General features: G+C 39.5%; 1 protein-coding gene across 1 annotated transcript in view; it reads left to right on the top strand.

Moving 5' to 3' along the window:
- The window catches only part of ANO6 (anoctamin 6), a 64,471-nt gene extending 50,890 nt beyond the window's left edge, over positions 1-13,581 (top strand). The window contains exons 13-20 of the mRNA XM_069975977.1: positions 301-526; positions 1,454-1,623; positions 2,737-2,834; positions 3,872-3,999; positions 5,854-6,059; positions 6,720-6,922; positions 12,735-12,837; positions 13,274-13,581. Coding sequence (XP_069832078.1) covers positions 301-526; positions 1,454-1,623; positions 2,737-2,834; positions 3,872-3,999; positions 5,854-6,059; positions 6,720-6,922; positions 12,735-12,837; positions 13,274-13,480 — 1,341 coding nt within the window. The 3' untranslated portion in view covers positions 13,481-13,581. The remainder of the gene's footprint in view (positions 1-300; positions 527-1,453; positions 1,624-2,736; positions 2,835-3,871; positions 4,000-5,853; positions 6,060-6,719; positions 6,923-12,734; positions 12,838-13,273) is intronic.
- The last annotated feature ends 3,605 nt before the right edge of the window (positions 13,582-17,186 follow it).

Here is a 17,186-nt window from a genome sequence, read left to right as displayed (position 1 = left end):
TCGATTCAAATTCGATCATTATCGTGCAAATTCGCACGATAATCGTTCCGCGTAAACGCAGCATAAAGATCTTCTAATTGCTAAGGACCTGGCAGGGGAGACTTTGTAGCATGAGTGTGTCAACAAAAAAAACTCCAGATCTGCTATGACAGAGTGACAAAATGCCTAAAATGCCTATGCAAGGTCTTTGTCCACTCAGCATCCTTAGTGTTGGATTTTTTTTTCCTCTGCAATTTTTATCTCATTTATTTATTTATTTATTTATTTATTTATATATATATATATATATTTTTTTTACAGATTCTGTTGATAATTGCATCAGTAGTTGGGATCATTGCATATCGACTTTCTGTCTTTATGGTGTTCTCTGCAACACTGCCGAGGCATATTAATGGAACAGAAGCAATTCAAAAGTATTTAACTCCACAGACTGCCACCACAGTTACTGCATCCATCATCAGCTTTATCATCATCATGCTATTGAACATGGTCTATGAAAATGTGGCAATAATGATCACAGACTTTGGTAAGAATAACAGCTCTGACTTTTTCTGTGAGATAAAATAAATCTTGATGGTACAAAAGTGATCTTAAGTACTAACGGTGGCTATATACCTTCAATAACTTACAGCCAAACGTGGTAAGAATAACATGCCCTAGTGTCCTGGTTGTGTTTAGATAGTTGCATGCTTTACAGAACAGGTAACAGGGACATAATTACAATCTAGTTCCTTTTTTCTACTGTTAGGAAAACTCATTGAGTGTCTCTTTGTAAATTTTACAAGGTTTGAAGGGGTATTCCATAATCAAAAAATTGTTAAAAAAAATTTATAACCCCAAGATATTTAACTTACTAATACAGTGTCATCTTTATTAGTACAGGCTTTAGTATGCTTTTGTGTACTATGTTACTAAAAGGAAATAGAAAATAGGAGAACCACAAAATGTGTATTGTCTCTAGCTACTGAGGCAATGCATCATCCTCTGATGTCACAGCAGGCTTGACTGGATCTTGTCTCTAAGCTCTAGCTCCACCATCTCTGATCAGCCCTTCCAGCTTACATCACCATCTCCCTTCCATATATACATATATAACTTTCTTAAGACATTTATGGAGAGTGAGGTTTTAACTGCATGCTGCTTTGTGCCAACTGTTGCTAAGGCCAAATAGCAGACAGGGAATGAGAGCAGCAGGTGCTGCAACTTTACTGAAATTAGATGTTCTGCAACTGCTTTGGGCAGGAAACTGGCAGGACTGCTGTGGAGTAGGCAGGGTGGAAGGACTGTAGTGAAGAAGTAAGGAAAAATAATATGTGGTTTCAGAACTTGCCAGACAGGTAAGCTATATGCTTCTGCAGCATGTTATTTTTACCCTTTTGTCAGTGTACCTGTTTAATGGCACTAAAAACATTTTATTATTAACTGGTAGCTTTTGTTTTTGGTCATTTCGCAGAGCTACCTCGAACAAAGACTGAATACGAAAACAGTTTGACTACAAAGATGTTTTTATTCCAGTTTGTCAATTACTACTCGTCTTGCTTCTACATTGCTTTTTTCAAGGGGAAATTTGTGGGATACCCTGGAGATCCAGTTTATTGGTTTAAAGCATATCGCAATGAAGAAGTAAGTAGTCCAATATAGTTAAATAATCTACAGCCAATACATTTAGTGTTTTTGGTACATTATTATGGGGGCATCCAACTTATGCTGAACAGCAGCTCCATGAAAACAAGAACCAATAGACTAGAAGGGACCTTATTGACTTCTGTGAGGGAATTTTCCAGACATGACCTGTGCAGAGGTCATTGTGCAGGAAGGGAGAAGCGGGGAGCCGTGAACATAACTTATTGGGAGTGGTCTAATCCCATATAATCTATATGTTGGTGCCATCTTTCACTGTAATCCTGCATGGAAGTTTCCCAAAAAGTTTTCTCTACAGAACAGGAAATCTATAACATGACTACTTTGATGGTACCATTCCTAAATGCATCTTAACATATCCAGTAAAATATGTGACATACAATGGGTTTTTATGTTTCTGTTGAGTTATTGCAGTAGCAGTGCTGCAGCCGAGTACCAGCATGAACGGAGTTGTTTTCTGTTTAAATCATATTCTTTGTGGTAATAATCTGAAACCAATGCACAATCTTAGTTTAACATTTTCTCAAAAAAGAAAATTTGCGGCACTCACCACTTTAGTAGCGATTCCATAGTTCCTTTATTGACAAAATCAGTACATCAAAACCGCAGGTGAGACGCAAGTGCACACCAAACTGTGTTGCTGGTTACAGCTGTTTCACGACCCTTTAAGCCTGAAACAGCTGTAACTGAAAGGGGGATGAAACAGCTGTAACCGGCACTATGGAATTATTGAATTGCTAAGGAACTATGGAATTGCTACTAAAGTGGTGAGTGCCATAAATTTCATTTTTTGAGATCTTGTGAAGCTAAAGACTATGGGGGAGATTTATCAAAGGGTATAAAATTTAGACTGGTGCAAACTTGCCACAGCAACCAATCACAGCTCAGCTTCCAGCTCTAGTGAAAGGAAAGCTGCGCTGTGATTGGTTGCTGAGGGCAGTTTGCACCAGTCTAAATTTTACACCCTTTGATAAATCTCCCCCAATGTATTTACAGCTGAGCACCCCACGTAGCTGCCAACCTATTTCATCTACCTGCAAACACTCAGTGCTGTTTCTAATTACATTAGTTTAACATTTTGGCTGACTTTTGCAGTGTGATCCTGGTGGTTGCCTTCTTGAACTGACAACACAGCTGACCATTATAATGGGAGGCAAAGCCATCTGGAATAACATTCAGGAAATTCTTGTGCCGTAAGTATTATTACTAACGTAAAGGGGTTTTCCAGAGCTTAAATTAAAAAATGGCCACCAGATGTAAAATAAAAGCATTACTTCCCTGATAAATGCCCCATTGCTCCAGTGCTGGTGCTTCCCACAGGTCTTTGTTTACTATCCCTGGCCCTATATACCACTGAGGCCAATGCTTGTCTGCAACTATCAGGCAAGAAGGCAAAGGTTCACCACTGCAGCTTAGTAAACCTCTACCTGCAAGGACATTGAAGGAGCTGGGGATTTATGAGGTCAATAATGCTTTTTTTTTTTTTTTTTAGTATTACTCTTGTTTCATTAACTGCTGTCAACATTTTTTAAACTATTGTGGGGGTGCAATAACTAACTATAGTTATTGTACCACAGGCAGAACTAATCTGTTCAGAAAACATACCAGGCAGTAACTACTAGACTATGTTTGATTTATAAAAGTCTATGGCAGTTCTAGAAGTGTGTAATAGTATATGGAGGAATATCATCTTGAAAGTATCCCAATTAGAGATGAGCGAACCGGGTTTGGGTTCGAGTCAATCCGAACCCGAACGTTCGGTATTTGATTAGCTGGGGCTGCTGAACTTGGATAAAGCTCTAAGGTTGTCTGGAAAACATGGATACAGCCAATGACTATATCCATGATTTCCACATAGCTTTAGGGCTTTATCCAAGTTCAGCAGCCACCGCTAATCAAATGCTGAAAGTTCGGATCGACTCGAGCATGCTCAAGGTTAGCTCATCTCTAATCCCAATCTAAACCAGCAACAGAGACCTGAATTGTAATGGAAATAGGGCTTTACCTAACCATAAAGGTTGTATTACACAATTCACTTGCTTTCTTTTAACCAGCTATGTAAGCGTTATATGGAATACTGTATTTTCATACAACAAACTATGAAATGAGAGAGGTGACCTAGAAATTTTGTAAATGATATCTTGAACAATATGATGGAGTAAGTTTTCTTATGTTTTTTAAATGTGTCTACATTTTTACTGCTATTTACTGAAATGTCTTCACATTGCAGCTGGATAAAAAATCTTATTGCAAGATGTCGTTCTTCAGGGATAGAAACGATAAAGCCTCGGTGGGAACAGGATTACCATCTGCAACCTGTAGGAAAATTAGGATTGTTTTATGAATATCTTGAAATGGGTAGGTTGGTTATATATGTATGTTTGTATGTATATAATTAGTTTTTTTTTTTTTCTCGCGTATCTCAATTAGCTTAAGAGGGGTGTCCTGCAACATTGTACAGCAGTGGGTTTGTCCATATGTGGCATTTGCATCCTGCCACATGACCCCCCCAATTCTCTAAAGTAGCTAAAATGCTTGTGAAAGGGGATAGCAGTTTACACTTGTATTGACTTTATTTGGCATAGACTTAAAATGCAGGTCCATCAACTGTCTTCAAGCAGCAGGTTAGGCAATCCACCAATCTGCCTCTTGAAAAATATTCATCCGGTGCCCTGCAGTGAACAGCAGCCTAGAGACCATCCTATGACATCAGTAATCTGTTTTGCATCAGTATTTGCGGATCCACAAAAACTGATTTGAGGGTAATAAATAGCCAATGGGGGGTAGCCTGCCTAGAGCTTACCAGGCAATGCTTCGGTAACAATGGACAGAATAGTGCATTCGTTTGAACAAATGAAGCGGTAAAAAAAGGAAAAATCTTTGAAAACTTGCAAGCTTCCTAGCTTTCCCACATTCATTAAAGGTAAATCTGCTTTTATGTCACAGTTTGGTAGAGTAGGGAGATTTTTCAAGACAGATTTCAAAATTAGTAGATTACTACTACTGTGTAAGGGTGGGTTCATACTGAGGAATTCTCGCAGATAATGTCCGCGGAATTCCACTGTCTGTCCGCGTGCACGGCCGCTTGCCTTTCTGCAGGCTCCGTAGACACCATTCTATGGGCCGGCGTATTCCGCTATCCGCCGAAAGAAGTGACATTTCCTCAGTATGAACCCACCCTAACGTGGTTTGCTACCTAGCTTTTCCAGGCTCCTAAAAGGCAAAACTGCCTATCTGTTACAGTATGCAGAATCTATCACTGCAGTGTTTGTTCTTTTCTCATGACCAAGATTTCCAGGCCCTGAGTAGTAAATCTGATTAGTTTTGCTAAAGTGTGAGAGCAGTCTAGAAAATCTGGGTAATAACCTGTGCAGAGCCGGAATTGTGATAGAGGATATTTTCGCTGTGTAAAATACATGCAATGCTGCTCTGATACATTGTATCTCTGTATAATATAAAGGCCCTAGGAAAGCTGGGTGACTATTTTTTATACTTGGAAACCGGACACAATGGATCAGGTATTTGAGACTGGTCAAAATTGACAGCAGATTTTTTTCAAATGACACTTCCCTTAGGGCCCTATTCCACCGGACGATTATCGTTTGCATAATCGTTAACAATTAACTATCTCAAACGACCGCTTCTGCGAAAGACCTGAAAACATTCACTCATTTCCATGGAACGATAATCGTTACTTATGATCGTAATTGCAATAGTTTTTTCTTCGCTATTTATTCGCTATTGCGTTCGTATCTATTGCGAACGACCGAATGATGTCTTATTCAATGCGAACGATTTGCGAACGAGCAACAATAAAAATAGGTCCAGGTCTTATAAAGCGATCAACGATTTCTCGTTCGGTCGTTAATCGTTAACTGCATTTCAACCGAACAATTATCGTTTAGATTCGAATTATTCAACGATAATCTGAACGATAATCGTCCGGTGGAATAGGGCCCTTAGTCCTATTGCCAATATAAAGCCAGATCCCATATAACTGGATATTTGAAGGATTTTCCTTGTACAATCCTGTTACAAAAATGTTACATAATATACTGTATGACACAAGTAACATATCTGCATATTTTATTCTGGAAATACATGTGGCAGAAATAATGACAATTGTGTTAATCTGCTTCCTAAAAGGTTGTTTGCTATTCTGCATGTTAATTTATCTCCATATACAGTAAATGTATTTCTCTCTTCCGATAGTTATTCAGTTTGGGTTTGTTACTTTGTTTGTGGCGTCATTTCCTCTTGCTCCTCTTCTGGCCCTTGTGAACAACTTACTGGAGATTCGGGTGGATGCGTGGAAGCTCACCACTCAGTTCAGGCGTATGGTACCTGAGAAGGCACAGCACATTGGAGCCTGGCAGCCAATCATGCAAGGAGTGGCAATAGTGGCTGTGGTTACAAATGTAAGTTTGTTATTTATTGATCATTAAAATTCTCATAAAAAATATACAGTCCTGTACAAACATCTAAGGCAGGTGTGAAAAACATGTAAGAGCCCTACTAAACAGGGAAATTATAGGTATATTTATATACAGTAGGGCTAGAAATTAGTTATCTATTGAAAAAAAAACTTGTTGGTTGGCTGATCATGTTGTTTACGTAGAAAAATAGAATATTCTCAGCAGAAAAAGACCACTTGGTCCATGTAGTCTGCCCTTTTAGTATTTCCTTTCTTATTATGTTAGGATAGATATATACGCCAAGGAGGAAGGTATGTCTCCTACCTTCATCCTCACCGCTGTTCCCATGTCGTTTACTCCTCAGTCCGGTAAGACTATTTAGAGTAAAGGGGCGGCTTAACCCCCCCCCCTTCCCCCTCCCCCCCGGCGGTTCGTCCCTTCTAATGATTATTAATGGAGGGAGCTGGCTGGGGTACATGGGAATGGCGCCAAGGATGAAGTTAAGAGACATGCCTTCATCCTTGGCGCCTCCTACGCAATAGGGACATAGCAGGTTAGATTACTCTAACCTGCTTATATTTCCCCTTTAAACATCTATTCATCTTTGCCTATGCAGCTCATTCTGTTCCTAAAACAGTATTTTTTTTTTTTATAATGCTGTAGGCTATGATCATTGCCTTTACATCTGATATGATCCCACGTCTGGTGTATTACTGGTCATTCTCTGTTCCACCATATGGCAGCCATAATTCCAGCACTATGGAAGGCTACATCAATAACACACTTTCCATCTTCAGCATATCGGATTTCAAAAATGAAAGCAGACCGGTTCCACCACCTTGGTTTGGCACACAAACTACTTGCAGGCAAGTACTGGCTGAATTTCCTTTTGTTAACATTGTTTTGTATTTCAGCATCATTTACAGCATGTAAAAAGCCACAGATATAAAGCATTTTTATTTTTGGCTGTAACATTTCTTTTTAAACACATTAGTGCTATGAAAAATCACTAAAATCTAAAATGTCATACAGAGGTCTTTTATGACTTCTTGAGGAACATATATTTAAAAGAATATATAAAATACAAATAAAGAAGAAAGCACAGCCCTTACCAATCCAACTGTTCACCTGTGACAAAACTTCTTATGTGTAAAAATTACTGAAACAACTTAGCAAACCCATTTTAATACTTAATTTTTTGTGTCAGTTTGCAAATTTAAAGTAAAAAAAAAAAAATCTGAAACTGGAAATAAAATACATATTTTTCACTTTTTTTTACACTTTACACCTAATAAAAAAAAGAAAATATTTTGGTAAAGAAAGTATTAACATTATACAACAGCAAAACACTATATTAGTAGCCCAACACATAAAGCTTGTGACATAAAACTAACCACAAAATAATCATTTTTCAGGATCTATGTTTCTATGTGTCTATAGCTGCACAAGGGATTAGGGGACTTTAAATTAGGTTTTATCAGGGCTTGGGAGAAGGTATGGAAACAGGAGCTGGACCCTATGCAATGGCATAAAGTAACGTAAAGTAATTTAACCTACAAAATATACATCGCCTCCAGGAGCTCAATTATAAAATTCTGATCCTAAGTACATGCTCTCTGGCAGGATGTTACAAATTTGTACATCAAGCTTATATTGGTTTAGCCCTGCTCTTGTTACTACAGGGCCCCTTTTTTAATCAAAAGAACCCCGACTGTAGAGGAGACCCCCCCTACCACCACACACTTTTTCACTTGGCTTGGGTCAAAGCCCCTAAAAAAAAACTAACATCAGTTTAGAAAAAAATCAGCTGTTATGTCTCTGTAGGGTCAAGGAAGCTGAGAAAGAAGGTACAGTGGTGCCTTGGATTACGAGCGTAATTCGTTCCAGGGCCATGCTTGTAATACAAATCACTCTTAAACAAAAGGAAATGTTCCCATAAGAAATCATTTAAATGCAGACAAATGGTTCAACACCCCAAAAATAATGATTTTAGTTTCTGAACAATATGCAAAACAAATGAAACAAACATTTAGAAACAGCTGAATATGTTATAAGTTACTGTAGAGTATAGCAATCAGCATGTGGTGCATAATGTATAGTATGTGCATAAACCTGATAATACAGCAGCAGTTTGTAGCTGAAGCTAGACAAATATGCTGGACATGCACAGCTCAATAGTAATGCTGGGTGATACATAGTTGGCATATAAATAAATGCACTACTATACAGTGGTGCCTTGGATTACAAGCATAATCCGTTTCGGGACCACACTTGTAATCCAAATCCACTTTTAAACCAATGCAAATTTTCCCATAAGAAATCATAGAAATGCTGACAATTAGTTCCCCACCCCAAAAATAATGATTTATTATTCTGAATAACATGTAAAACAAATGAAACAGCAGAATATTTGATATTATAAGTTACTGTACAGTAATGGAGAGGATGGGAAACACAAGGGCTGACAGAGACTGCAGGGAGCATGAAGGAATGAGCAGGACATATGTGGGCACATACATGCAGCACTCTCTCTCCGGGGAGTGAGGGGTTACAGCTATGGAAAGATTACCACCACAGTCCTGTCCCCTGATGTAAGCCCCAGCCTGAGGTGGATCTGCCATGATTTGAAAAGTGAGGGAGACTTCCTGGTTCAGAGTACAGTGCTGTAGACCCCCTTATGCAGATCATGCCCCTCCCCCACTCGCGTTCCCACCTGGTACAGAGTGCTCTTAAACCAAAGCAATGCTCTTAAACCAAGTCAAAATTGTTAAAAACTGTGAGCTCTTAAACCAAAACGCTCTTAAACCAAGTTACTCTTAAACCAAGGTACCACTGTACAAAACTAAAAAAGCTATGCCAAAAAGACATCATAGCACAAAAGGAAGATTAGTATATCAATAAAAGTACTTTACTACAACAAGTACAATATTACAGGTAAATGATCCCAGTGCAAGTGCTAGTGCAATGTCCATACAGCCAAATACAAAACCTAAAGCATGTAAATCAATACAAGATCCAAGAACCGTGATCAATACTATAATATAAATTATATTGCAAGGAGAAGTTTCTGTGCTGTAAAGAAATAGAGAAAGTGCCTAACAAAAAATGATCAGGAATCACCACCAATGATAAGGCAACAGGGTGAAGATGTGGTGTCTTGGAAGCAGGGCTGTGGAGTCTGAATTGGAGCTGGAGTCGGATAAAAATGTACCAACTCCAGCTTTAAAAAAAAAAAAATCTTAGAACAATTTAGAATTGAGTTTTGATATGAATTTTATAGGTTTTGCTCATCAATATATATTATGAGCAACAGTCTAATAGGGACTCTGGCCCTATTACATAAGGGTGGTCGAGGAAAAGTTGTCAGTCACTATTTGGCAGTTTGTTTCTGATCTGAAAGAGTCCATTGTGTGTGGGGAGAGATCTGTGCTGTTCTCTTCCTGGATGAGGATGACTGTATATGAGCAGCAGTGTAATATGAAGATATCCTGTGTAATATAGAGGAGGAGGAGAAGACATAAGTAGTGTAGCAGTAACCTCTGTCCTCATTGTGGTGTTTTTCTTCAGTGTTCTATGGCTGCAGCTGTGTGTGTGTGTGTGTGTGTGTGTGTGTGTGTGTGTGTGCGCGCGTGTGCACGCTATGGCTGCAGCAGGCTGTGTGTGTATGCTATGGCTGCAGAAGGCTGTGTATGCGTGTGTATGTACTATAGCTGCAGCAGGCTATTTGTGTGTGCTATGGCTGCAGCAGGCTGTGTGTGTGTGTGCTATGGCTGCAGCAGGCTGTGTGTGTGTGTGTATGCTGTGGCTGCAGCAGGCTGTGTGTGTATGCTATGGCTGCAGAAGGCTGTGTATGCGTGTTTATTGTGTATGCGTGTATATGTACTATGGCTGCAGCAGGCTATTTGTTTGTGCTATGGCTGCAGCAGGCTGCGTGTGTGTGTATGCTATGGCTGCAGCAGGCTGCGTGTGTGTGTGTATGCTATGGCTGCAGCAGGCTGTGTATGTATGTACTATGGTTGCAGCAGGCTGTGTGTGTATGTACTATGGCTGCATTAGGCTGTGTGTGTGTATGCTGTGGCTGTAGCAGGCTGTGTGTGTGTGCTATGGCTGCAGCAGGCTGTGTCTGTGTGCTATGGCATGCCCCTACACGCATAGTGACCCTTCTATATCACTACGGCTGACATCTATATTACAGGTATCTGGCATTGTTAGCAGTGTGTCTTTGTGTGAGGTGAATATTTAGTTAGAAACATACAATATTGTCAGCAAGAAAAGACCACCTGCTCCTTCTAGTCTAGTTGTGACTAGTTCAGGACATGGAGGCTGGAGACTGGCTGCATCCACTGCACACACAGAGCAGAATCTGCTTTACAAACAGTATTCCTTTATTCACTCAGAAGTCGCCCCAGGATCATGTAGGACATTAGGGAGAAGCTGCTGAGCCAGTGTGATAAATAACTCCCCTGGTATACGACTGGCCATTTATGAAGGAGCAGGATTCGGAGTCTGTCCTGATAAAATTCAGGAATCGGAGTTGGAGTCGGAGCTGCGGCTTACCGACTCCACAGCCCTGCACGGAAGAGAGACCCACCTCTGCCCAACCGGACTTCCTCAAGGGTAATGTATGCAGGTTGGGACCATTATTTATACATTGGTATAATGAGAGAATATGAACAACGTGTAAATAATTAGTAATATTAACTGTGTAGCAAGAGCGGTCTCCTGCCGTTAATATGACACAGACGGCGTGACCCATGAGTCAATGCACATGTGCGGGCTAAATCCGGCATGTCACATGACCGCCATAGCCTGCAAAGTTTGGACAAATGTATTGTATGTGTTTCAAAACAGTCTAGGCATGGGGCTATGCCTAGCTAGAATGCGTGAGGCTCTCTTCCATGACACCCCATCTTCACCCTGTTGCCTTATTTGTGGTGATACCTGTTAATTTTTTGTTAGACACTTTCTCTATTGCTTTACAGCACAGGCACTTTCTCCTTGCAATATAATTTATATTATAGTATTGATTACGGTTCTTGTATCTTTTTCTATTGACTTACATGCTTTAGGTTTTGTATTTGGCTGTATGGACATTGCACTAGCACTTTACCTGTAGAGGGTGTCATTGTGGGTGGTACCATACCGGGTACCTCCATGTTGGTATTTTTTTAAATGTTTTTAGCTTTGGGATCATTTACCTGTAATATTGTACCAGTTGTAATAAAGTACTTTTATTGATATACTAATCTTCCTAGTGTGCTATGATGTCTTTTTGGCATAGCTCTTCTGGTTTTGTAAAGTTTGTAGATGCAGGATGGAACTGCAGATCATCATAATGCAGTATCATAGTACAAAAGGCTAGAATAGAGAAGCAGGGCTGCTGTCAGAGGTCTGTGTGGTTACATGATAGGGGAAGTGGGAGGGGGGTGTTTAACATGGACCAATCAGAAAGTGAGAATTACAAAGCTGGACAGGAGGACAGTGACAGAAACCTTTCTATACAGCAGTGTGAATGGATGAGTGTGAGTGCAGGCACATTATTATAGCAGCAGTGTGTATAGCTGAGTGTAAGTGCAGTCACATTATAGCAGGGATGTAGAGAATGGGAAACACCAGGGCTGAAAGAGACTGCAGGGAGCATGAAGGAATGAGCAGGCCATAAGTGGGCACATAAAGGCAGCACTCTGGCTGGGGAGAAAAGGGGTTACAGCCAGGGCTGTAGAGTCGGTAAGCCTTAGCTCCAACTCAAACTCCTGAATTTTATCAGGACTCCTGCTCCTTCATAAATGGCCGGTCAGATATCAGGGGAGTTATTTATCACACCAGCTCAGCAGCTTCTCCCTAATGTCCAACATGATCCTGGGGTGACTTCTGATGGAATAAGGAAAAATATAAATCAGATTTTCCTGTGTGTGCAGTGGATGCAGCCAGTCTCCAGCCTCCAAGTCATGAACAACTCAGAACTAGACTAGATGGAGCAGGTGATCTTTTCCTGCTGACAATCTTCTATGTTTCTAACTAATATTCACCACACACACAGAAACACTGCTAACACTGCCAAATCCCTGTGATAGAGAGGGGTCACACACAGTGAGAGAGAGGGGTCACATACAGTGATAGGGGTCTTTTCCAGACGCTATGTCCTTTTTATATATGACTAGTCCATCCTTTTTGTTCTGTTAGCTGTTTGGATAATTTTGATGTGAAAACAAAGTGGATACATTTTGAAACATGAACTACCATGTTTACAAAACTGCAAAAATAGTGTCTGGTAAATAGGAGAGAGACACCTTGGTCATAAAAGGTTAAACAGAAATTAGTGCTTACTGCTGTCTGGCTAACCTTCTATAAACTGATTACATGGATTTCTACTCCTATGTATGCTATATCTTTGTTAACTTTATTATGCCAGAAAAGAGAGCAAATACATTGTTAATAAAAGTGTAATTTATTTGTTATGATAACCATAACCACTGTAGAAGCAGGCTGAGATCAGAGTGTGCAGAAAGCCTATATACTATGACATGGAAATCTCTTACATGTGTCAGTGTCACTTATCAGGATGAAAGCTCTTGTAGGCAGCAAACACCAATTAGATGGAATCCAGACACAGATTTGCTCCATCTTGTGGTTACTCCTTTGTATTGCATGCAACTAAATGTTTTTAACACTGCCCAGGTACCGTGATTTCCGAAATCCACCCGGTGAACGCCAGTATGAACACAGTATGTTTTATTGGCATGTCATTGCTGCCAAGCTGTCTTTTCTTATTGTTATGGAGGTAAGTCATTCCATGTTCTTTTTTTGTGGGTTGGAACAATGTGTTTTGGAACAATTACCAATGTGCAGATCTTAAGATTGAAATGAACATTTTGTAAATAACCTTTTGATTCTTGATATTTGTATTATCATAACAAAATGCTATATTTGCACATAATCTATTTATGGCTTCTCTCTATATTTTAGTGGGCCTCATGGGTCACACCTCTATCTGTACAGTGCTTGCTTTTTGGCAGTTTATGACAACTACAGGAAGGACATTTGGGGAATTGGGTGGTGTTTCTGGGGCAGGGGGTTGCTCACTGCAGACAAGACTTGCCTAGTGCATTCTGTAGTAATTTAATGACATTGCAAGTTGGCACAGCATCTGCTGTCTATCTTATCTGCATTGTGTATTTCTATTCTCAGACCTAACTCTGTTATTCTCCTTTCCACAGCATGTTGTTTACTTTGTGAAGTTCATTATATCATATATTATCCCTGACATTTCAGAAGAAACCAAGGACAAAATCAAGAGAGAAAAGTACCTTACACAGAAGCTTCTGCATGAGAAGCATTTGAAGTTGGTAAAAAAACAAATGGGAAATTTGGCTGATAAAATTCTTAAAGGTGTGGAAAATATGACTGTGGACAAGTTAGACTAGACTTCCTTGGTTGACTTACACAGTACAGGACGTTATAGTTTCTCAACACTTCACATCAAGCCTTTGAAGTTTGTCATGAAAGTTACTGAGAATCACCTGGAATAAGCGTGTGTTATATTATACATGTAAACTATGCAACCTTACTAATAATCCGTTTGCAATTTCAAACTGAAACAACTATTATATCATTACCAGATATGGTAGTTTTTATACATATAGAAGTGTTTTATATGAAGTTTTATTTATATACATTTAATATTCTTATGCATTGTATACGATAGTGTCTCTAGTCCACATGTGCTTATTTAGCATCTCAACCCAGTTTTTGACAACCACTCAAAAGACTATAAAAACCCTTTTTATGCAGCTTGTGCTAGTTGAAAAACACAGTTTGTTAGAAAGTCATTGTAAGCTGCAGAATTAAAGGGGTGTTTCTATCTATGCATGTTATCTTTCCACAGAACAACCACTTGGACCCCCACTGATTTAAAGACCAAAGGTGAAATGTCCCCTGGAATGCATGTGCAGCCAGCATTCCATTCTTTGTTTTGGGGGCTTTTGAATAGGCAATGAATGGTGCGTTGGCAGTGTACTTTATTCCTTCCAGAGGATGCGTCACCTCTATTTTACAGATCAGTGGGGATTCCTGCAGTCAGACCCCCTCCAATTTAGCTTGTTATCCCCTAACCTGTGGATAGGTGGTAACATGCTGATATTGGTATACCCCTTTGAATTTTCTATTCACTGCAACTAAGCTCTTGAACCTCCTACCTGCTAGATTAATCTAGCTGATTATTTAACATTTGAATCATGTTTTATCACTGCAAAACCACCCTTCTGCCTTATCTATTGCATTGGCAATGGAAACCCAATCCTAGAAGCTCCTTGAAAAACACTAGTTACAACTGAGGACAGGAAATTCTTACACACTTCTCACATAAGTACTTGGGGCTTGCATTCTTAACACATGTGCCACAACATAAAGGATTAGCTGCACGGCTTCATGACCTTTCCACTTTACAATATAGGTTCTTACAGTTAATCAGAAAAGCACTGGGAAAATGTCATGTTTTCCATGATTGTGCCATGCTGCAGGTGAAAGGAACATTTTAGTTTAAACCTTTAAATCTTATGTTATTGTATCCTAATGGACATGGTTGTTTACCTAAATTTATATGCACTATGCAATATGAATAATGAATGTAAGGCCGTCTTCACACATTTCAGTTTCATTGTGTTACGGCATCATTTAATTGTAGTACTGCATCATTTCATTGTGTCGCTGCATCATTTCATTATGTTACTGCAATGAAACTCCAGCTTGTATGAACAAAGCCTAAGAGGGATATATCCACTATTTAGAGGGGACATCCACCTAATTTTGGCCTTTATAGCATATAAATTCATTCTTCTCTTGGCCATTGTTAAATCATATTGCTTAGAAATGACAGGATACCTGTGTATATTCCATTCTTTCACAACTGAATCACTGATTTGTAGGTTGTTGACCACTATATAATATTACTCTATAACTAGTGCCAAATATGAATGGAGTATTCACAGTCGACATTATACATACTGTGGTATTTTTTTATAATGATGTGGATTTAAGAACATTAGTTGCCGGTCTTTTACTGCAAATCGTTTAAAGTCGTTCACAGCGGTGATTGGTGGATGGTGTGTGCACTTCCATTGTGCTGAATCTGGGTCTATGATATTTCTGTTGTCAATGAGACATTTCTGTTGTGTTTGATTGTAGTATACCCTGAATTTATTAAAATGTGTCTTTTATTATATTGTCACGTCTATATTTTATTCTAATAACCACTGATTCAAAACCACTGACTCCATATAAAAAGTTGTCGCTTCAAGAAAATCTCCGTCCATATAACCTACTAGCCATATGGATGTCATAGGGTCATTCTCTCAGGATCCTCTTCTGTGAGAACAACTGCCACTCTGTATTCAACTGAATGGCCACCACTTAATACTACATTTTCTTTGTCGTGGGAAAAAGCGCCTTGTTGTATTAGAGGTATTTTTCCTCATCAGCAGTTCTCCTGGAGATACCATACGGTGGCACGTATATAATGTTTACAGATTTCTAATAAAGATCCATAGGGTCTCTGAGCTCAACCCTATAGAAATGGGCTCAACTTTTATAAAATTGTGATAATCCACTTAGTAGTGACTGGAAAGCTTGCCATGCACTAAATATCTCAGAATGTTATTATACAATTGGTTGCAAAATCTGCTGTTGTCTGATATGTTAGATACAGACATTATCTGTAACAATATGACCTGGCCTGTTGGATGAGGATTACCCAACACAAGCTGCCAATATTGCTTTAACAATACGGCCACAAATGGTCCAGTCTCTTGTATATATTTACAGTGTATATTCTGTGATTTTGAAAAATATATTTCATATTTTAAGTGCCTACCCATAATAGATGAGCCAAATCAACATGTAATATTTGCACATAGTCTATTTGTGACATTTATGTAAAATGCGCTAGCCATTTGACTTATATATATTTTTTTTTACTTCATTTAATTGACTGTTATGTACATGTTTAGAACCTTTTAGTGTAATCTGTGAAATACTTGATATGTATGTAACCTAATTTAAATAAAAAAAAAATCTTTCTTAAGCAGCCTAATTGCTTTGTTTATTTGATAAAATTTTTCTTAAAGGGCAACTCTGCAAACTTTTTTCCAGCTTCTAAAACACGACAGAGTTATATAACTTTGTGATATACTTCAATCACCTAACTTCCCTTTTTTCCCCCCACAACTCCCCCCAGGAAGTAAAGTAAATTCATTCTTACCTAATGACTGTTGACCACAGGCTGTTCTGTGGAAGCCATCTTGTGTCAATGATGTCATCAAGAGGGAGGCTGGTCTAAGTCCTGTTAGGCCAGCCTCCCTTGTCAGATGACTCAGCTTTCTCAGCTCCGACTGACTGAGCAAGTTGTAAGCCACCTGACAGGTCTACAGAGTCAGTGAATGTATGAATCTCCTTCTCTTTCCTCAGCAGTTACAGGGACCCCCTCCTCCTCTCTCCTGGTGCCTAGTACAGTCAGTGAGTAAATGAATCCTCTTATCTCCTTTCTCTGTGCAGGTAAGCAGATGCATGGGACCCCCATTCCTACCTCCTCCTCTCTCCCCAGCTCAGGCTGTGAAATAGTCGTTTGGTCTTTCCTCCGTGACTGCTGCCTGTCAGGACTTCTGTCTTATCTATCCCCATCCTCTCTGTCCCCCAGCCCTTCAGCCCTGACCTAATCAGTAACAGCAATCCTGCTCACTGTGCAGTTTATACTACTTACATTGCAAAGTGAAAGTATGTGTGTGCAGCAGACTGGCAACTGTGTGTTTGAACAGACCATGATTGAAGAGAGAAGAGTGTGTGTGTTGAAGTGTGTGGTCAACCCAGTCCAATGACGTGGGGTTGGGGCCTAGATGCTGATGATGTCACAGAGGGGGCAGGGCTCATTTGGCAGAGATTTGAGGCACAACTGCCATTGAGCCCCACGCCTATGGCACTGTCCGTCAACAATAACATGCATTTTTGAGGGGAGAGACCACCAAGAAATCCTTTATATGGTAAAGCTGCAGAGAACGCCTTATATGGAAAGGGGGTGACAATATCACTTTAAACTGTACATACATTCAGCCGACGGCTACAGTATCTCTTCCAATACCC

The sequence above is a fragment of the Dendropsophus ebraccatus genome, chromosome 1 (assembly GCF_027789765.1).
Source record: "Dendropsophus ebraccatus isolate aDenEbr1 chromosome 1, aDenEbr1.pat, whole genome shotgun sequence".
Classification (NCBI taxonomy): domain Eukaryota; kingdom Metazoa; phylum Chordata; class Amphibia; order Anura; family Hylidae; genus Dendropsophus; species Dendropsophus ebraccatus.
The sequence above is the reverse complement of the archived record's forward strand: the minus strand, read 5'-3'. Positions and strand labels throughout refer to the sequence as shown.